At 37.3% G+C, this 20,848-nt stretch overlaps 4 protein-coding genes across 9 annotated transcripts; 1 reads left to right on the top strand and 3 right to left on the bottom strand.

Moving 5' to 3' along the window:
• Nucleotides 1-54: 54 nt before the first annotated feature.
• On the bottom strand, nucleotides 55-2,725 carry LOC111803787 (actin-related protein 2/3 complex subunit 5A). 3 transcript variants are annotated; one of them, XM_023688334.2, is made up of 5 exons: nucleotides 2,569-2,725; nucleotides 2,135-2,286; nucleotides 1,946-2,018; nucleotides 1,443-1,543; nucleotides 55-488 (listed from the first exon to the last, which is right to left on the bottom strand). In XM_023688334.2, exons 2-5 carry the CDS (start codon nucleotides 2,224-2,226, stop codon nucleotides 344-346), a joined length of 411 nt encoding a protein of 136 aa, XP_023544102.1. In that variant the 5' UTR covers nucleotides 2,227-2,286; nucleotides 2,569-2,725; the 3' UTR covers nucleotides 55-343. The 3 variants fall into 3 exon arrangements, with proteins under 3 accessions (XP_023544102.1, XP_023544147.1, XP_023544112.1); XM_023688379.2 differs by having other exon boundaries at nucleotides 55-479; nucleotides 2,569-2,722; XM_023688344.2 differs by having other exon boundaries at nucleotides 2,135-2,305; nucleotides 2,569-2,703.
• An 88-nt stretch (nucleotides 2,726-2,813) lies between these two features.
• On the bottom strand, nucleotides 2,814-8,408 carry SYN2 (Rad21/Rec8-like family protein). 4 transcript variants are annotated; one of them, XM_023688257.2, is made up of 12 exons: nucleotides 7,982-8,408; nucleotides 5,821-6,082; nucleotides 5,689-5,726; nucleotides 5,567-5,607; nucleotides 5,342-5,406; nucleotides 4,592-5,244; nucleotides 4,374-4,485; nucleotides 4,138-4,274; nucleotides 3,627-4,033; nucleotides 3,499-3,554; nucleotides 3,277-3,409; nucleotides 2,814-3,195 (listed from the first exon to the last, which is right to left on the bottom strand). In XM_023688257.2, the coding sequence occupies exons 1-12, from the start codon at nucleotides 8,103-8,105 to the stop codon at nucleotides 3,184-3,186; spliced, it is 2,040 nt and encodes a 679-aa protein (XP_023544025.2). In that variant the 5' UTR covers nucleotides 8,106-8,408; the 3' UTR covers nucleotides 2,814-3,183. The 4 variants fall into 4 exon arrangements, with proteins under 4 accessions (XP_023544025.2, XP_023544017.2, XP_023544010.2 ...); XM_023688249.2 differs by having other exon boundaries at nucleotides 2,814-3,190; nucleotides 3,499-3,551; nucleotides 7,982-8,406; XM_023688242.2 differs by having other exon boundaries at nucleotides 2,814-3,190; nucleotides 7,982-8,404.
• A 614-nt stretch (nucleotides 8,409-9,022) lies between these two features.
• LOC111803704 (Ribosome recycling factor) lies at nucleotides 9,023-11,366 on the top strand. Its single transcript, XM_023688232.2, has 8 exons — nucleotides 9,023-9,346; nucleotides 9,534-9,674; nucleotides 9,776-9,891; nucleotides 10,149-10,240; nucleotides 10,377-10,398; nucleotides 10,489-10,557; nucleotides 10,935-11,003; nucleotides 11,108-11,366. The coding sequence occupies exons 1-8, from the start codon at nucleotides 9,145-9,147 to the stop codon at nucleotides 11,186-11,188; spliced, it is 792 nt and encodes a 263-aa protein (XP_023544000.1). The 5' UTR covers nucleotides 9,023-9,144; the 3' UTR covers nucleotides 11,189-11,366.
• A 246-nt stretch (nucleotides 11,367-11,612) lies between these two features.
• LOC111803693 (ankyrin) lies at nucleotides 11,613-15,579 on the bottom strand. Its single transcript, XM_023688221.2, has 4 exons — nucleotides 15,098-15,579; nucleotides 13,808-14,083; nucleotides 13,409-13,546; nucleotides 11,613-13,284 (listed from the first exon to the last, which is right to left on the bottom strand). Exons 1-4 carry the CDS (start codon nucleotides 15,395-15,397, stop codon nucleotides 11,746-11,748), a joined length of 2,253 nt encoding a protein of 750 aa, XP_023543989.2. The 5' UTR covers nucleotides 15,398-15,579; the 3' UTR covers nucleotides 11,613-11,745.
• Between the last annotated feature and the right edge of the window lie 5,269 nt (nucleotides 15,580-20,848).

Genomic DNA, 20,848 nt, shown 5'->3' with positions numbered 1-20,848 from the left:
ATGGGAATCATATTTCTCAAAGTCGGAAAGTAATTCCTACAAGTTGTGTAATCCTGAACAAAGAAATAAGCCGTATATATTTTGGTCCCTTCCAATCTAGCCAAACAAATAACAATACTCACACGTTCTTCAAAATAATGCAATTCAAAGTATCCTGAACTCAATGAAATTCAGTACCTGTTTTTTTCTAATATAATGTGACAGCTGACAGCTATAGACGTCTACTCAGCTTAACACAAACATTCTCTGAAAAGCAATTTCACAGACACTGAGAGAAAATAATATGATTTTTGACATCGGCCAAAGGGTGAGGGCTCGCAATGTTCTATCAAGTTAAGGAAAATCAAACTGTGTTGATAGTATCTGCAAGGGCACGGAGAATGCAGCCTAAGCCAGCCTTTTCTGTCAATTTTTCATGTATCCTGAGACACTGATCACATGTGGGGCGATCACCAGTTGACAACCCTCTGTACAAATACCTGTAAGTACTAGTATATCTATGTCAATCAATGCTCAAGTTCAAGAAACAAGAAAACAGCCAGAAAGACCAATAAAAGTTACCTATTATGGGTCAGAAAAAGAGAATACAACGAAATAGAAGATAGTTCATAGGCGCTTTCTTGCAAAGATATTGGGTAGAAGAAACCAGAAATATCATTAGGTTGGTAAAGGTAGAATAGTCATTAGCTAGGAGGTTTTTTAGGAGGGGAAGGAGATTGAAGTAGGTAATAGTTTAGTTGGTTTAAGCTTGAAAAAAAAAAGAACTCAAGAAGAAGGTTCAAAGTTCCTAAAACACTAGCCCTTTTTCATTTCTTCATTCTACATAATATCGATATAGTTATTTGGTTTGTATCACTCCCCAAAATTCTATGCCCTCATGCTGGAATTTTAACCCCAAAATAATCTCAAGAAACCCGACGGGGACTGTATAATTTTAACTTTGTAGTGCAATCAGGGTTGGCAAGGGCCCATACTTATTTCTTACCGGTGTTTAGGATGACTTCACTTCGAAAGTTACTCCAAACATGCCCTTAACAAAAGATTAGCAAAATTCTGTAAAACTTCAGAACTTAATGTGGGAGACAAATAAGGGGCAGACATCAGTGGAATCAAGTGCTGCTGTGTATTGAGAGAAAGGCTGGTTGTGACCTTCTAACTTAAGAAGATGTGACGAGGTATTTCTAGCTAAACGGTTATGAAGATCAGCCATCCAATCATCCAAGCACTAGGGACTAACACAATCCCTATCAACGTGGACATATCATTTTTTATCGACATGAACATATCTTAGCAGAGCTAGAAGTTCAAAATTTGTTAAAGATAAAAAAAAAAAAAAAAAAAAAAAAAAAAAAAAAAAAAGAATAACCAGCTTCATACGCATAAAGATAATCGAAGCAATAGGAATATAGACATCTTAGCAGTTAAATACCATAAGAACTCACTTCATTAGGATATCATAATACTCCGGATCCAACGAAGAAAACATCCCATCTACGTCCTTTATAGCCATAAGAGCCCTATGCACCACAATCCAATTTGCTGACTGCAGAAGTCCAAAAAATCACATCAGATTTATTCAATTCTCGCCCAATTCAGGCAGACCGACAACACGTAAACGTAAAATATAACACGTCCATCCATTTTGAGCAGCTGCAAGCAAATGGAGCAGACTACTTCCGAAAAATATATCAACTACCAGCAAGTTCTAATTGACCCCATCATCGAGATAATACAGGAAAAGCATTCAAAAAGATCACGATAATTGAAAATGACTATCATCCAATAGCAGAGAACCTACCGTAATTGCCTATAGACTTCCAAAGATCACCCACAAATTTAATAATAATGAACACAAAAACTTATTAGATCTTGCAAGGAAAAAAGAACACGATGTAGAAAAACAATAACGAAGCATGCAAGAGATCATAAATGAAAGAAAGGATACCTTGCAGCGCTCATCTCGTGTATTCGGAGGCGAACCTTCGAGGGCAGTTTTTAGAGCTTCGACTGTTTTAGACCTGAACGAGCAAACAAATTGCTAATCGAGGCATTTTCAATTATTAAAAATGGAAGTTAGGAGGAGCTAAACATATTTAAATCTTAGAAATCAAAGAGCAGATATAGAGATCATTACTGTTTAAGTAAGCTCTCGATCTTCCGAGATTTGTGCTCAATTCTAGTGATTATGGCTTCTGCATTATCTGCTTCCACAAATGCATCTGACATTTTCGCCTATCACCCAACCTCCAGTAGAATTTCCTCGAACTTAGCCTTTGTTAGGAAACCCTGGATTTAGAAGGCACTTCTGTTTGGTATGAATATTAAAAATAGAATTTGAAATCCAAAATGATATGAGATCTTGCTTTGATCCAAAAGTTTTCCATCCAAAATAAGTCGGGTTTGGCAGGATTTTAAACTAAAATTGGCCTAATCTCAATTTTACCCTATTTTGATGTCGATTGAATCCAAGAAAAAAAAAAAAAAAAAAAAAAAAAAAAAAAAAAAAGTTTCCGGACAGACTTCGATGGCAAAAATCGAAAGATGGAGAGGCTGCGATAGAAAACTGACCCATGGTGGCGTGAGGTTGCGGCAGGGAAGGATATAAGAAGAGAAGAAAAAAAACGTGGCGGTGGGGGCGTACCGACGACCGGCGACTAGCAACGGCAGCAGCAGAAACGAAGATAATGAGAAACGAAAGAAGACAGTTGGTGCGTGGGTGCAGCTGCGGCAGCCGGCAAATATTTATTTTGGAGAAAATTCTTAATTTTTTAGATATAAATATATAATAAAATTAAAATTACATGGGAGCGTAATGATAAAAATATTATTATTATTGTTGTTGTTGTAAAAATAGATGTTATTCTTCGAGCAAAAAGATGATCAAAAGAGTGTCCAAATAGTGTGCTGAATCCGAGCCAAACGCCTTTGGTTCCCCTTCTGTCTGATATGAACCATTCATCAAAAGATCATCATCTATTACAACACCAAGCACAGGCTGCTGCTGCTAACTTATGGAACTTACTGTACATCAAAACTAGCCTCACGCCCCTTCCACACCACCTAAAACTCATCACCTACTCTACTCTACATCAAAACTGGCCTCTGTGTCCCAGTTTCCCAATTTCCATACTAAGATGTCACCGTACGCACAATCTTGTCTCACATCCACGCAGTTTTTGGTTTTCAGTACCTGCACTACGCACCATATTTGTATATGAGACACCCCAATTATGCTTTACTTTTGCTAACAACAAACAAACAAGCAAACAAACATACCAATATCTCATAGAATACTTTAGCACTCTCTTTTCTCGTTTTCCTGCTAAGAAGCTGTCTCAAATTTGCAGCCTCTCCCACGGTTTGCACCCTTTGATTTCTAAAATTTTGGAGAAGACACCCACATACCATTCTGTACCATCATCACAGCTCTCACAAGTCAACACCAAGTGGGAATGAAATGTAAGAGCAGTTCACAAACTCGAATCCGATCCACCTTACCTTGTTCTCGCAGGGCTGCCCGGTTCCAGTGCATCCTCTTCACAAAACCTTAGCTGCTGAACAAACGACGAAAACTGGGATCAACAAAATATATTGAATACATTTCCCAAAAATTTAACAAGCCTTACTGCTTTTGAGTTAGGAACTTTAGGGCTATCTGGACTCCCAAATAATCTAGCTGATGTTGAGCACCGAACAGGTGTCCCTGGTGCTATTGCTATTTGCTCCAGTCTATCTGAAGTTTGAGGTTCTGATGTAGACAACTGTTCCAGGACAGAAGCTTCAGAAACTGAAGCTCTATCCACAGAAATGGTGGTTTGTTCAGATCTGTAGGTAGTGGGAGATCCAGAAATCTCTGGTTCATTTGAATGCTCTCCAGTTTTGGAAACTGTGACCGGGCTATCCATTTTCACTAACATGTCAAAAGCTGGAGAACTTGGATCATCCAAGTTTTCATGAGATTTCACCAATTCAGCAGATTCCGATATGTTCACTAACGTCTTAGAAAGAAGGGACTTAAGCTCGGGCGAAACACCTGTAGAAAAACATCATCAGAGGACAAATTAAAATTTAATACTTTTTTGCTTTTAGATCAAATATGATTTTCAAAGAACCCAGTCAAGAGCCTCATAGACTTACAGGACATCAAAGGCACCGAGAAGCCAAAGGAGAGAGTAGAAATTTGACTAGCTTTCCAGACAGCAAGACCACTACGAGGACATTTGCTTCTTTTTGAAACCAAGTTGCTGGCATCATATATGCTTCGCTTAAATTTTCTGATACAGTTTTAGCAACATGTTATCTCATTTGTGTGTCGAAAGAAGATAACAATTCACCAACAAAACTGATCTAAACAAAACTACGAGGGAACTTACTCGTTCGACAAAACAATAGGATCATCAACAATGCATTTTCTCTTCCTTGATGTCCTCGGTCTCTCCTTATTAGCTGGAGTCGAAATTGTTGTAAACTCAGGTGTCTTGGTACCTACATGAAAAAAAACAGATTAACACGTGATTTAAGTAGTCAAAATTACACAAAATTGTAGATAAATCATTTAAATGATGGAAGTTGGTTCAGAAATTTTACCCACCTGTAAAATCTGGAAATTTGGAATCAAACATTCCATCGAGTGAAATAGATAGTTGAAGACTGTTTCGAGTTCCATCATGGTCTTCCATTTCAGGTGATTGCATTTCAAGACAATTCAAAGTATCCCCTTCACTATCCGTTCCAATAAGTTTTGTAGGTTCATTTTGTGCACTCCAAGACATGTTGATATCCATGCTATCCACAAGAGTTGCAGAATTATCTCTAAGTTTCTCCATGCTTCTTTCCAAGATGCTGATGTTATCGCCTCCATTCATGAACTCAAGTTCATTTTCTGATCGAATTCCCACACTCTGATTATCTTCTTCAGATAATTTCAAATGCTCTGTTATAGAAACTTCCTTGACAATTACAGTTTCTTCATGAGAAAATCTATCAGTCAAAACCATTTCAGTGCTTGCTTCAGGAACTACATGTTCATATTGCAGCATTTTCTCCTTCTTCATCTCTTCTTCATCAGATCGATGATCTTCATTAAATTGTTCGATTGCTTTGATATGCGTATTCTCAATTCCAAATACCTCAATCTCACAATTTTCATCAGAGAATGCACTCACTTGAAAATTTTCTGACACAATATCGTGATGTAATGAGCTTGCCTGCATCTCACTGTCCTTGAGGTGAGGCGAAAAGACTCTGGAGCAATAAGAATATTAAAAAAATGATCACCCTGCATAGAATGAAAATCGAATATTGAAGTCAAGGAAGCAACAGTGGAGCTTGGCCTACATACTCTTTGAATAAGGTATCATCAGAATAGCAAATACTGTGCAGTGGAGTGAATTCCTCGCCATGGTTCTGCAACAGTGTAAGATAAAATTTCCAACTCTATACACGTTGATAAAGTTTGAACTTCTTAAGCTGAACTCTTAAATCGACTTTAACAACTATTTACAAACGCTCAATCAAATTAATTTAGTCTGACTCGTTTAAGCGCTAAACATGATGAAACACTTACCTCGTCAACTGACAGTGTGATGTCGTTTTTCCACATGCTATCTGTATAAATTATACGACATGCAGAATAGGATTGTTAGAAAAAAAGAAGTATTAGCAGAAGAATGTAAAATAAACACATACCTTTGAGGGTAATCTCTTCATGGCATACCATGTTGCTTCTAAAAAACGAAGGAACATCGAGTTAGAAATATTTATAATAAAAGATAAATAAGATAAGCCAAACAGAGAAATTAACTAAACTAGATAACCTACCCAGTAAGGTCCTCAATAATCCCCAGATCAAACGAGTCGAGTTCAAATCTTTTAGGAAGGGTAATAGCATAATAAGGTGTTTGCTTTTCCTTTCTAGCACTATTCTTTGTGGTGACCACAAATTCATTGATTTCGGTCAGCACTTTATTGCAGTCAACATACAGATATTCAACTTTTTTGGAATATATCCGGGCAATGCCGAGGAGGAGGTAGGCCATTACTCTATATGTCACAGCGTTCATTTCATCTTGCAAAATTTTATCTACAAACAGGCAACAAATACAGGACAGAGAGGAAAGAGCGATCAGAGCCCATACAAAATAGAAGTAACAGCAAGTAAATGAAGAGGAAATGTGTGCATATGCAATTTCAGTTTGAAAAGAAAGTATCAAAAAGCAGATCATTTTGAAGCATGCAGCATAACTGATTGTAGAAAAAACTGGGAATGAACTAGAAATTAGTACAGATTATGAATCACAGTAGAAAGGGCATAAGCCCTTTCAATTAATAATTAGAAAACTATACTGTACCTGTAAGCAACATTTAACTCGTCTAGTAAAATTTACAAACACACGGAAACATGAACAGGATAGAGGAACAATGGTGATCGAAACTGAGCGTAGAAAACGATAGTTACAAATAGAGCCCTTAACAGTCATTTGGTGTAACGGCCCAAGTCCACCGCTAGCAGATATTGTCCTCTCTGAGCTTTTCCTTTCGGGCTTCCCCTCAAGCCTTTAAAACGCATCTGCTAAGGAAAGGTTTCCATACCCTTATAAAGGGTGTTTCGTTCTCCTCCCCAACCAATGTGGGATTCTCACAATCCACCCCCTCGGGGCCTAGCGTCCTCGCTGGCACTTGTTCCTTTCTCCAATTGATGTGGGACCCCACCAAATCCACCCCCTTTCAAAGCCCAGCGTCCTTACTGGCACACCGTCTCATGTCTACCCCCTTTCGGGGAACTGCCTCCTCGTTGGCACATAGTCCAGTGTCTGACTCTGATACCAACTGTAACGACCCAAGCCCACCGCTAGCAAATATTATCCGCTTTAGGCTTTCCCTTTCGGTTTTCCCCTCAAGGCTTTAAAACGCGTCTGCTAGGGAAAAGTTTCAACACCCTTATAAAGGATGTTTCATTCTCCTCCCCAACCAACGTGGGATTCACACATTTGGGATAGGTATTCCATATATGGTTATCCCTGAGTTCTATACATATAGATAGATCCAATTACTCCTTTTGCTATCACTTTGAAATCACACATTCGTTCTAGCTAAGCTCTACAGATAACTCGACGGTTCTTAGACTACCAAACCTCTCAATAGTGGAATCACAAGAATATTTGACATTTGTGTTCTAAAAGTTGTTTACCCCATGTTTTGTTGTTGTGGAAGCTTTCTTTTCCAAATCAATAGAAGCTGTTCTTCTATTAAACTCTACGAGCTTTTGAAGGATTGCCATCTATCTAATCACTGTTTTCACAAATTTTAAAAAGTTTTATAAAAAAAACAAGCTGGAAAGCAACACATAAGACCTCCAAGTCCATGGCGGTCCACTTTTGGACATTTTCATATTCAAACGACATTACTCGTTCTTCTCCACAAAGTGCACACAGCCGCAATTATTTTCACGCATAAATTCCTAATCTTTTTTAAAAAAGAACAGTATTACCAAAAAAAAAACGAAATAGATTGTAAGAACATTCCAACCGGTCGTCTATTTACGTTTTAGGTTTTTCTAGGAAGAAGGTAACCTAGTGAATCGGATGATCTGTAAAAGCAGAAATCCAAACCAATTATAAAATTAAGTCTCAGAAACTCAATCAAACAGGTAATTCCCTCACTAAATGGACTCTTTTACGATAATGGATTTTATAAACAAACAACAAGAATCAAAATCACAAATGCACTACGAGTACGAGAAGGTTTCCAGGGTCCTACTTTCAAAAATTGGCAACAGAAAACTACATATATTCACAATATGTTAGGAAATATAATCATTTAAACGCTATGAAGCAACTCCATAAGCCCAAAACCAGGCGCAGTGGAATCACTTCAGTAAACATCTCGATAATGGGACACATTCCCGTTATCTCCAAATCCCAAATGCATATACGAAAAATGGGAATAAAATTTAAAGACTTGAAGAAAGAGGAAGGCGAACCAACAGAGGATGGAATATCAGTCTCTATAACCAGAGATTTCTTAAGCTTCTTGAAGAAGTAAGCAGCGACCCAAATGGCACCTGAAGGGCCTTTCCTCGAAAGAGTGCAGTGTGAGTGAAACATAGCTCTGACGAATTCTATTTTGCGCCGCAGAAAGCCAGAGGGTACGGAAGCTTTCGGCTCTGGAATTCAAATGCGCAGAGAGTGCAGAACTTTCATGCAAAATGGAAGAAGAAGAAGAAGAAGAAGAAGAAGAAGAAGAAGAAGAAGGTTTTAACCCAACCCGAGCCCGAAATGAATAAAGGAAGCTTGGGAGGTAAGAATCTGAAATGGAAAATGTGTCCGGAAAGGAAATTTTGAAAAATTTTGGGAATAAAAAGGAAATTTTGAAAAATTTTGGGAATAAAAAGGAAATTGGATAAATTGAGGGGTGGAACTCAACCGACGGCAAACGACGGTTTTTTATTTGGATGTGCTTCCGTAGCTCACAATCATATACGGATACGCCCACTTTTCTCTTTTTATTTCTAATATCCTCGTATTTATTCAATAAACATTTTAATCTTAATACAAAAAATAACATTTTTGTTTTTTTCAATGATTTAAAATTAGTCTTTCTATTTTTTATAAGGAAAAAAATAGTAAAATTAATTTAAATTTTATTTTAAATTTCAACTTGTCAAGAAAATAATTGTTTAGATACTTTACTAAAATTCAACTCCAACAAAACTCCCTCATCGACCTCTAAACAAATGAGAGGAAACTTGAACGGAAGCTAAAATTCCCTCATCGACCTCACGAGAAGTTTGTACCCATAACTCATCGATCCAATTGATCTTTAAAAATCGACAAATCAAAAGTAAATTCTTTTTAATCCCTAAATTTTGTTAGAAGAGAAATTAATTAAAGTAAAATTATTTTAAAAAATCATATCGGGACATGAATATTTTAAAATAAAAAGATTATGTTGAATAGAAACAAAATATAATTACTTTTTTTTTCTTTCTATTTTATCTGAATTAAAAAAAGAAAAAAAAAAAAGGGTTTTCTAAATCTCCATCGTTGGGTTTTACGAAAAACCCTAGCTAGAAAGCTTAGCAAGCATCGAGATGATCAAATAAGTCCGGGATTTCGATCCGTTCGAGCACGACGGTCTTCTTCAATGGCTATGTTTCTCAAACGTTCTTTTTCCTACAGGAATTTCCTTCTTCTCCGAAATTTTGCCAATCCAAGTCGTAACCTTTCCTTCTTCGTTAACGATCTCTGTAACTCATGGACCTCCGAGATGCCTGGAGCCTTTGCTCTTCCTCCTGCAGATTTCATCCGAGAAAGTCGTCGGGGCTTTGCTAAAGGCCGAAAATCAAGTAACCGTCTTTTCATCTCTTATTATGCTTGATCTTCAAATCATTATTTCTTATGAAATCGAAAATTTGTTGCACTGGCTTCAAATTTTCATTGCCGTTTCGACTTTTCTCTTAATCTTGTTGAGTATTTTGTTCATGTCCCTCCTGCTTCTTACAAGTTCCGGTTTTTAATTTTTGCATTGAGAAGACGAATCTTCTACAAGTATGGCTGAAGCATTACCTGATATTAGACCAACTATTAAAGCCAACGCTAGCTCACAGATGGAGGCTGCGATATCTGCATTATCAGGAGAATTGAGCAAACTTCGAACAGGAAGGGCATCATCTGGTATGTTTACCATCATATCATGTACCATTTACACTTCGAGGTTCCATTATGTTAGCTTGGCCTTTTGATTGCTCACACTTTCTTATATTTTGTATTTACAGGAATGCTTGACCACATTATAGTAGAAATTTCAGGTGTGAGGATGCCGCTGAATCAGATCGCAGCTGTTTCGGTCTTGGATTCAAAAACACTGTCAATAAATCCTTATGATCCTAATGTAATCAACTTGCAAAACCCTATTGTTCTTTAATTTATTGTGTTTTCTTCTTCATGGCATGTTAATTTCTTAGATTCATGATTATTTGTGATAAAGAGACTTAACAGAGTAAATCTTGAATATATATTCTTTTAAGTTATGTTTCATTAGATCGTTACCTTAATAAGATTCTTGTTTCTACTCTACCTAACATGAGAATTCATACTTGAAAAGGCTAATCTGAGTGGGCTACTTATGATAGTTACTGTTCTATGCAGACACTGAAGAACTTAGAGAGTGCTATAGTTTCATCTCCTCTAGGTTTAGCGCCAAGAGTAGATGGAGAGAGGTTAATTGCAGTCATTCCACCGTAAGCTTTAATTTGCTCTTCCACTCAAGTTAATATGACTGTTTAAATTTGGCTATAACAATTATCAGGACAAAATAGTTGTCTAGAAGCTGTTCTTTTACTAATAAAATTGTCCTTTTTGTTCTTGCTATACCAGATTGACCAAAGAGCATATCCAGGTAGTCCTCAAGTCTTTTTTCATCCTTCCTTGTTATCAACTTATCACCTTCCTTCTTTCTATAATGCCTTCATGGTGGATATTTTTCTAGGCTATGTGTAAGCTGGTCACCAAGTGTTGTGAAGATTCCAGACAAAGCATACGACGAGCTCGTCAAAAGGTATTTTTAGTTGTACCGTCCTGCTATAAATTTCCTTTTCAGAAATCTCTGTACTTAATCATCAAGGGGGCTGTTCTTATTGATACACGATGTACCTAGTGTGGTAAGCTCAATAGTTGTGGGAATGTCAGGATTTCTATAGTCATCTGGACAAATTCACCTCTGAATCGCAAATCTCCCCTCTTACTAAACCCTATTCTTTTTCCAATTGTGACTTATAATCAATTACAACTGATACTCTGCGCATTCCCAGTTTCAAAATCAATGCCCTGATTTTATGTATGACAAGTTGAATCAGCCTGCAAAAGCAATTTAAGCTCTTTATTTGATATTTGCATTATTTCAGAGTTATGAGTTGATTGGTGGTTGATTCGCAGGCAATGGATACAGTAAAAAAGATGAGCTCAAGCTACCCGAAGGATGACATGAAAAGATTGGAAAAGGAAGTGAGTTGTTGTAGACGTTGGTTGTTACCTAATCAAATCATAGTTAGAGTTTGAAACTTGCTTTTTTATTTATTAAAATCTTGTTACGTTTTTTCTTCTTCCAGGTAGATGAATTGACCAAGAAGTTTATCAAGTCAGCTGAAGACCTCTGCAAGGCTAAGGAGAAGGAGATCACTGGAGGTTGAATAATTGAAAAAGATTATCTCGTTCTCAATTTTGACAGATTAATTTAAATTCTATTATAGAGCTTTTCATAACCCATTTTGAGGGATGAAACAGAGGTGAAGAGATCTGTCATATTTGGAAACATAGACGCAATCCAAATGAAATTCTGTGGGTGTTATTTTCACCTGAATGGATTCACATGTGGCAACAAGTATTAGGGTTTGAATTCTTCCAACTCGAAAAGAGAGCTTCGAAAGTTACAACTTTTTTCTGTTTTTTCTACCATAAAAGTGGTTGTTTTGAAGTCCGAACCAAGTTTTCAAATTTTGAACTCATTGAAGGTAAAAAAAAAAGTTAATTTTGAAAGTTCTAAATTTAAAAGATGACTGATGGACCACTTGTCCAGAAGATGTTCAGACGACGTTGAAGGGGAAAGAGAAAATGCCTTAGAAGAGGTGAAACTCTATCCATTATAAGAGGCGATGGAGCATTTACAGCAACTGCTTACCTTGATTCAAAAAGGGAAAATAAGAATATATACTTCGAGATGAAGTACACCTTAAGAAACAACACCGCTTTATATACAACCAATCTTCATCGCCTCTTTAGTTACTAGCTTAATGCCTCTCACCCACAACTCCGCCATTTCACTTCCGCCTTCACATACAAAATGCACCTCCTTGTTCTTCACAGTCACTATCCTGAATAATCCTGGTTCACTACCATCTCCCTTCTTAAGCCTGTTCTTCATGAATCTCGGGCTCGATCCAACCTCGACATCTCGGCAGACAACATTTCGTCTGCTCGACTTCCCCCACCGTAACATTCCCATGCTTCCTATCATTCTCAACTCTTTCCCATGCGGGCTTCCTTTTCCTCCTCTGGTGTGTTTCTTTACATGAGCACCATGTAATGTCAGCCCACGTGCTAGCTCGTCTAGTATCACTTCTTCTGCTTCACTCTTCTTGTTTTTTCTTGCAAGAGAGAGTGCAGTTTCGCCTCTCGTACTTCGTATATCCGCATGGGCGCCATGAGATAACAGAAGTTTACACACTGATCCATGGCCACCCCTTGCAGCTAACATGAGTGGAGTGTAGCCATCACCGTCTACAACATTTACATCGAAGCTTTTATTCGTCAAAAACTTCACTGCGTCCAAGTCTCCACGTCTTGCAGCACAATGCAAGGCATAGAAACCGGCTGCATTACGGCTGCCCATGTCGAGGGCGAATTCAAGCATCACCTGCTCAAATTGGTCGTGATTTGGGTGCAACTGATACAAGGTGATTGCTGTTTCACCAGATTTATTGCTCAGCCTTACATCAGCACCAGCATAAACAAGCAGCCGGAAAGCTTCAGCATGACCATTTGAAGCCGCAACCATGGCTGCTGTAAAACCATGATCGTCCTGGTAATCTAGATCATATCCTCCCCAGCCAATCAAAACTTTCAAGGCTTCAGTATCACCACTTTGAGCCGCTAAGATAAGTGGACAGAAGACAGACATATTGCTGGAAATTGGTCTTTTTCCAGACTTTATCAAATCAGCCACCGTTCTTTGAAAACCAAGGGACCATTGATTTGAGCCAGCAATTGAACTCACGGAGTGACCAGCTACATTGACTAAGCCAAAGTCAGCACCAGCTGCACCCAATACTTTTAGACATTCTTCATACTTGTGTTTTGCGCATATCATAAGTGCCGTATCCCCTGAATCTGTCTTTGAGTTTAGATCACAGCCAGCATCAATGAGACATTTGATTACTGCTGACATCCCCAATCGAGCAGCCATGTGTAGCGGACGAAATTCTGTATTTCCGGTTGCTTTGACAGGGAATTCAACGTCAGCCCCGCATTTAGAAAGGACATCAACAGCTGCTGCATTGCCACAAAGAATAGCATGATGGATGAGAGTTCTTCCATAGTGAAGAACATTGGGTGACGTATGTTGAAGAAGCATGCGCAAGATGGCACCACTGCCTTCAAAATACTCCACTGCACACCAGGTAACATCATAAGGCTCTGCCAATCCTGCACCTACTCGGAACTCCTCTCCAGTATCCATATCCCAAGACCATGCTCCCAACCTTACGCTAATATCAATCCGAGCTCCAGCCTGTTTCCCATTGAAAACATCAGGGATTTGACATGCAGTGCAGAAGTGTTAAAATTAAGGAAAAGAGGGAGAAAAGACCCTTGCATGTGCCATCTTCATTTTTCCTCGAGGTTGAGAAAATCACCTGAAGAAGAAAACGAACAATCGAGATCTTTCGACTAACAACTGCAGCGACTAGTGCTGTACAGTTGACATTTGTATGGAGAGAAGGCTTAGAGGACTGGAGTAGCACTCTGGCGGTTGCATTTGCATCCACACCACACTGTCACCAGAAAAATGAAGTCAAGATTGCATCAGAACAGATATTGTAAAGAAAACCCATCTGAAACCCCAGACCAATTAATGAAGTTGTCCGGCCCACCATCAAATTAATTCTATCAGTGAAATAAGGAACTGTACTACCAGCAACACAGAGCATTATTGTCTAAAGATGGGGAAGAAACCCAAAACTCGACACTCTCACAACCAAACGAAGTTGTTGATGTTATTAATATTACTTATTAGCAAATGAATATGGAAGTACCTTTAAAAGTGTGTCCACCACATCAACAAAACCCCTGCAGCATGCAGTAACAAGGGCGTGAACTGCAATGTGGGGTCGAACCAAATCTGATCCCATGAGCAACTCTGCGGACCTTGCATGTCCATGGCAACTTGACTCCAAAAGAGCTTCCTCGCAAGCTGGCTGAGATGCCCCAGCCTTGAGCAAGATCTCGAGTATCTCAAGATGGCCCTCCCTCACTGCTGCTGTCGTCGCAAATCCCCTGAATAGTTTCTGGTTCACATCAGCTCCAACGCCCTGACATTCAAATTGAACTCAAGTCTTAGACGGAATCCAACGATAAGATTTTACAAGAAGGCGTTTGACATCGGCATTCTACGAACTCATTGCTATTAATTGTTGAATCATGATATGACCATTTTAGAAACTTCGCTTTTTCCCTAAAATTACAGAATGCGAATGACTATGCAGAAGAGATAGAAACAGAAGAATGTCCGATGTGATACGTAGGCATAACAGCGTGGAACTTTGATTAAGTAACAGTCATTACAGAAAAGCCAAAATAACAGCTGTATGATAATTGAATATGGCTTTTAAGACCGGTTACAAAAAATATACTTTAATAGAATATAAATTACATATCTGTCTAATTTTGTCACCGCAAATGCGCACACACACCCGTAATCATCAAATTCCACAATCTTTTGGACGACGGAAAATGCAAGTATACGATATACGGAATGAACATACAGCAATAGTAAAGTTGTAAAAATATCTGTAAAGAAAACCTGTCACTGTTGCAAATCGAAAATATTATAAAGAAATTAGAAAAGAAACCACGAAAACATGAAGTCTGAGAAAGTGATTGGTTCGGCAATTACTGAGAGAGTAATCGGCGACCTCGTGTGGAGGAAACGAGCAAACATTTCAGTTCAGCGCATAAAATCGATCTAAACACCGAAGTTCGAAACGAGAAAATCAATGTGATAGTACAAGAAGACTCAGGACAAGATTATCTGAAACTAGAAATCTCCGGATTTGAAAGTCAACAAGCACTTCTCGATGAAATGCATCGAAGATTCAAATCATTGAAATCGCGACACTGATGCTGAGGAAACTTAATGCCACCGAGTAAAAAAATACAAACAACTCAGAGATGCGAGAAAATCAACGATGAAAAACGTGCACATATTTTTTGAAAAAAACAAGTCATTAAATACTCAGGAACAGATGCAAATCTGTAGGAGCAAAACAATTCAAATCTCAGCGAAAGTAATCATCAACAGAATGCAAATTTAAAAAAAGACGCACCAGCAATTTCTTCACAAGAACCACATTTCCAGTGTGAACGGCGACGAACAATGCCGTGACATCAGTTTTGAACTCATCATACTCAACGCGAACTTGCGAGGCGGATTCATCACTAAGCACCAACTCAGTCTTCCTGTTCTTGAGATGCACAGCGCCAACGAAGTTAACGTCGACGCAAGGATTGGAAATGCAGTCGAGAGCCGATTTGAGATCTCCAGAGTGGGAAGCTTCAATGAGCCTCTGAGAGACCTCCGCCTCGAAGTTCAACGGAAAGACCTGTTTTCCGGAGAACACAGTCATGATTCTGGCGACGGAATCGTGAGTCCGGCAGTCCGACAGAATCGCCGGAACAAAAGGATTTCAGTTTGAGACTGAGTCTGAGAGTGAGAGTTTTTGAAATGAAAAGAGAGAGAGAGACAGAAAAGAGTGAAGAAACTTGAAAGAAGTGAGCGGCAGAGGCAGGAGACTCCAGCGAGCGTGCGAATTTATGGGGATGGTTTAAATTTATTTAACCCCATCCCCTTTTTTTTCTTTTTCGTGTTTTTTTTTTTTTCCTTTTTCTTTTGATTAAAAAATTATAAACAAATGTTTGACTCGGTCGCTAACGCCAAAATTTGAGATTTAAAGATGTGGGGTCCATTAACTGTTCAAATTATAAGCCGCCGAATAGCTGAGCAGCCTCGGCTCGGCTTGGGAAGACTCTATAATCACGGGGGCGATCCTTCTAAGACAGTAGCGGTAGGTTCCTACACTCTAAAATCATCACCAGCTGTAGCATGTATGAAATTTTATATGAATTAAATTGTCACAAATTTAAAATGAAATGCCCAAACCAATTCTTTTTTAACCAAATCTCTCTTTTGGAAATCTCTCTCTGCTCTAGTTTTCTAAAACTTTCTCTTAAATCGAGGTCAGAAGCTCGAACATACGTCGTTTGGTCGTAGGTGACGCAAGAACGAATTGGCGAGTGCCACACAATCGCAAGTCCACTGCTATTAAAAGTGCGATTGTGACAAGTGTAATCAAAGGGACAATGAATTTACAAATGATAATTGTAGAGGTCCGGCTGAACCAACAACAATTATCATCTTTAGATCTAGAAAGTAGTGAGCCTTCAGTGGTCAGACGTTCAAATGAATTAAAGAGGTCATCTACTCAGCAGTGACATCAACGTAGAAGGTCAAGAAGTTGCTAGGAACGTCCCAATATATAGGACAAATATTCGTTTATGTTTTAAATACATTGCATTTTTGGATTTAATCCCGTCCCCATAGCTTCCACCCATACCAACATCATTATTAAATACAAGATTAATAATGGGACATGGCGCTGAGACAAAATATGGCCGTACAGTTTATACAACCCCCAGTGCGCCTGTGGGGCACGTACGTACCGTATAACCCTAGGGCCACACACACAGACACGGCCACAGCCACAGGGATCCTGTTCCAGGCCCTGTTTGGATCTTCTTATCCTCTCCCATTCCGCTTTGCATTTTTCCACCATTTTTTATATTAATGGGTAAACTTTAGGTTAAAAAATTGTATTTATTTTATTTTATTTTATTTTATTTTATTTTATTTTAAGCCAAATGCGTACTCCTGAAGCAAAAGAAAGCAAAGTATTAGAATCCCTCGGTCAAAACGCACCGTATTCTAACATTTATTCTGCTTCCAATGCCTCTGCCATGTCCTTCTTTCTACGTGTAAAGTAAAGTATGAATGATGGAGATGAAGAAATCAGGGCCGCACATCACGGGGGTGGCCATGATCACGTGGCTTAGAGGAACAGCAGATGGTGAATTCAGTTTTTATTTTATGGTGGGAGTGGATGTACGGGATTGTGAAGATCCAAGAAAATCACCGGCTGCCCCACGGCCTGACGATAGCGCCCAATGAAACTCGTACGGCCAGTGCAGAGCGGAGCCGAGCCGCAGCCAATAGTGGACTCGGCGGGGCATGTGAGATCGCACGTGACGGAACGTGATGGACTTTTATTTTTCCTTTTCTGGCCAGTTCAGATCTCGGCCGGGTTTCTATATTAAAAAATGGCGCCGGGTTGCCGGCAGTTACACTCCTTAGGAAGCTTCACCGGCTGTACGAGGGGAATTCCTCAGCCAATCAGTAATGGACGCGTGTGGGCACTACAATGGCTTTTCTTATAATTTTTAATAAACATATGCCATTTATATTTTAAATTAAAAACATACCAAAAAAGCTAATTATAACTTTTAATAATCGTTGAATTATTCAACTATATGTGTTTTTTGGTTCATAATTGCATAAAATTTTAATAATTAATGGATGAAATATTAAATGTTAATATAAATGTCTACCATACCACATCTTAAGTTAATTATTTAAATCTTATTTTATTAATTATTATTTAAGAGTATGATATATAATATTTTTTTGAGTGAGTTAGTTAGTTTGAGTTCAAATATTAAAATAAAAAAAATAGCTAACAATCACGTTGAAATATTTGGCATGAATTTATTGTGTTGCGATATTTTATATTATTTATTTATATATAAAAATAAAATAAAATAACTAACCCCACATTTTGTCACGCCTACTCGGTAAGTGGCAACCGCCTGTCCCCATTACAATTCAAATTGAGGGGGGCGGCCCAACCAAAGCCTTCTCTTCAACTCAACATAAAAAAGTTTCAAACTTTTGTGGTCCATTAATCATCAAATCCTCCTTTTCTTTAATTACTATTTTCCAAATCATTATTATTATTATTATTTTTATAGATGTAATGAATGTTCGACTGCCACGTATAGAATATATATAGCAATTATCTTTTTTATTGGACGATGAAAGTCTCACATCCACTAATTTAGAGAATAATCATAAGTTTATAAACAAATAATACTTTATTCCAATGTTGAGCCCTTTTGGTATGTCCAAAAGTAAAGCCATGAGAACTTATATTCAAAGTGAACAATATCACTTCATTGTGGAGAGTCGTGACATAGCACCAAAATTTGATAATTTAAATTCTGTTTGAGCGTCTTTTTAATGATTAATCTCACGAATTGTGGCTAGATTTTGAATATTTTGCGATAAAGTTGTTAGTTTATAGAGAATTTTTTTTTAATATAGTTTCAAAAAGGTATTAATTTTGCTATTTTTTAAAAGATAAGTGTAACGTTAATTAAAAAAGAAAAAAAAAGGTTCTTTACTAATAAAATTGAATTTGAAATTAAAAAGAAAAAAAAAGGGATAGAAAATTAGAGCGAGGCAACGACATTCAAATAATAACGGAAAATTTAAGTTTGGTTAACAAAGTAGGGCCACTTTAATGATATATGTATATGATAAAACAAAAGAGTCCCATGTTTTGCTTCTGTCCCAATGTTGTCCCAAATGGATAAGCTTTTAAATACATTTTCTTACACAAAAATTTACATTAAATTTGTTGTTTTTATTTTATAAATCTATTATTTTTGTTTTCACTCGAACTAAAATCTTGTCGGATTAAAGATTCAGAGTGAGTTACGAATACCTAACCCGTTACGCTATAATTGATTGAGGTTGAACGGGACTGTGTGTTTATGGGATAAATTTCATTAAAAGTCTCGATTGCCTTTTACATATGATTATAGATTTTCTCGACTTCTAAAGACGGTGAAATACAAACAACTTTTTTTAAGTGGTATTTAAACGTTACCAAATTTTGCATTTTATATTAAATTTAAATACGTTGGAAATAAAATCCAACATAACGTGGGGTTTAAGGAGGGGGAAGAGGCAAGAGCAAGTAAACTAAACTAATGACATTCGGAAAAAACAAGGTGACGGCAAAACCAAGTGAGTAATGATACTGAATAATGTCCAAAGCTTAGGAAAAGAGTTCAACTATGTATAAAGCCTAAAATCATTGTTTCTTGTCGGATAATGAAATTTATATCATCTTTGTTTGGTTGAATGTTTCTTCAAGCATAATAAACCATAGGAAAATAAATATAATTAAGTGATAATTGACATTTACTCCTATTCGACTCATTTAACTGCTTAAATATTTTAAAAAATATAAAATATATAAATATTTATGTGATTTTAAAATAATTAAAATATAGTGAAATGTGTAATTTTGAAGCAAGAATTTAAATTTGTAGGATGAGTCAAACATGTTGGTAGGACATAAAAACTTAGATTGCTTGAAATTCGCTCAAACTAGTAAATATTGTCACCTCCCAATTATATTATATTGACTGTTATGATTTATGAAAACTAAAAATAAATTTAAAAAAAAAATAGGAGGAAAATGTATTTAGTTTTTACTTTTAACTGTTTTGTTTTGTTTTTTTTTTTTTGTTTTTTTTTTTTTTTTCGTCTAAATTTCTCTGTCTTTTGCTAAGGCTTCGGAAAATTCCCAAAACATCCGTGCAAGACGTAAGGTATGCTATAAGGCGTGCAAGGATGTTTTGGGAATTTTACGAAGTCTCTGAATATGGATCCACTATCCACGTGTAGGCCCATTATTTGTCGGCCTCAATGGCCCATTAAATATATTGGCCCATTCATAAGAAACTGGCGCCATTTTCTGTGGTTTGTGCATTTCTCTTTACTATTGTTTCCCAAGTCTCCCATGGAGGAGGATTCTAAAGAAGAACTTTGACAGAGCATCGGCATAACCAAGCTACACGGAAACGGCCTCGCCAACCGAACAAAACCAGCGAAGTGAAGTATCTCTATCTTTCTATCTCTCTGAACACATTCTCACTTGATTGCATTGATCATCGAGATACTAATATCTCTTCAATTATCGTCACTCTGTAATTGGATTGTACTACGAAGTCTGCATAATGTAACTATCGTAACTCTTGTTCTATACGAGTCTGCAGTAGTTTTGTTTATCTCCTCCTAATATCTTTAGCAAGTTCTGTAAATTCAGTGTTAGCACTTTCTGTAGCTATGTATATGATGGTTTCTTTTTTAGCTATATTTTGTTGGTGATTGCTTAATTATTTTTTAGCTATATTTTGATCGTATTTATGCTTATGAAGATTTAGTTTAGTTTAAGTTTATAATGTTGTCTACTTTTCTTTGATTGATTTGTTTTATATTAGTATTTTTCATTTATAATACAGTCTCTGGTTTCAAATTTAACTTTACTATGGCTTCAAATTCAAATTTAATTTCCTTCCCTCTGGCCTTGCTCATATCTAGGGAGAGAACTGAAGCACGAATAGAGAGAGATGAACATTCATTCAATGGATTATCCCGCACGGTCCTAAGTGTTGACATGGAAATTCAAAGCTAAAATCATTTAGAATTGTGAAACCAGATCGAGAAACCTTTGGTCATCTCTTCCTTCAGTGACCTTGTACTGTTGAAGGGTAGCTCTTTATTTTGAGTTCTTTAGGCTGAGCTCTTTGCTTACCAAAAAGCATTGACTGAGTGGTTGCTTGAAGCTCTCATAGATGGTGGTTCAAATACAAAGCTAGAATCCTTCTGAATTGAGCTTTATTACGATATATTTTGATAGAAATAAACCAAAGAGCTTTTAGAGATAGAGAGGTCTTGGGAGGAGATCGGAATATCAACGCGCCTAAGAGTTCCTGAAATCTCTCATGTGATTTCATTGTTGTGTTCTTTGTTAATAATATTCTCTTATAAAAGAATCAGTAGTTCGATCATTTCTTTGACCTGTGTAAATTCAGTATCCTCCAGGGAGGCTGAATTTGATATTGTATTTATTATGGTTAAGTGGGCTTGCCGCAGCCTACAAATTGAAATCGCA

Source organism: Cucurbita pepo, chromosome 1 (assembly GCF_057944985.1).
Source record: "Cucurbita pepo subsp. pepo isolate OVF chromosome 1, ASM5794498v1, whole genome shotgun sequence".
Taxonomy (NCBI): Eukaryota; Viridiplantae; Streptophyta; class Magnoliopsida; order Cucurbitales; family Cucurbitaceae; genus Cucurbita; species Cucurbita pepo.
Note: the sequence above shows the minus strand (reverse complement) of the source record. Positions and strands in the feature narration are given on the sequence as shown.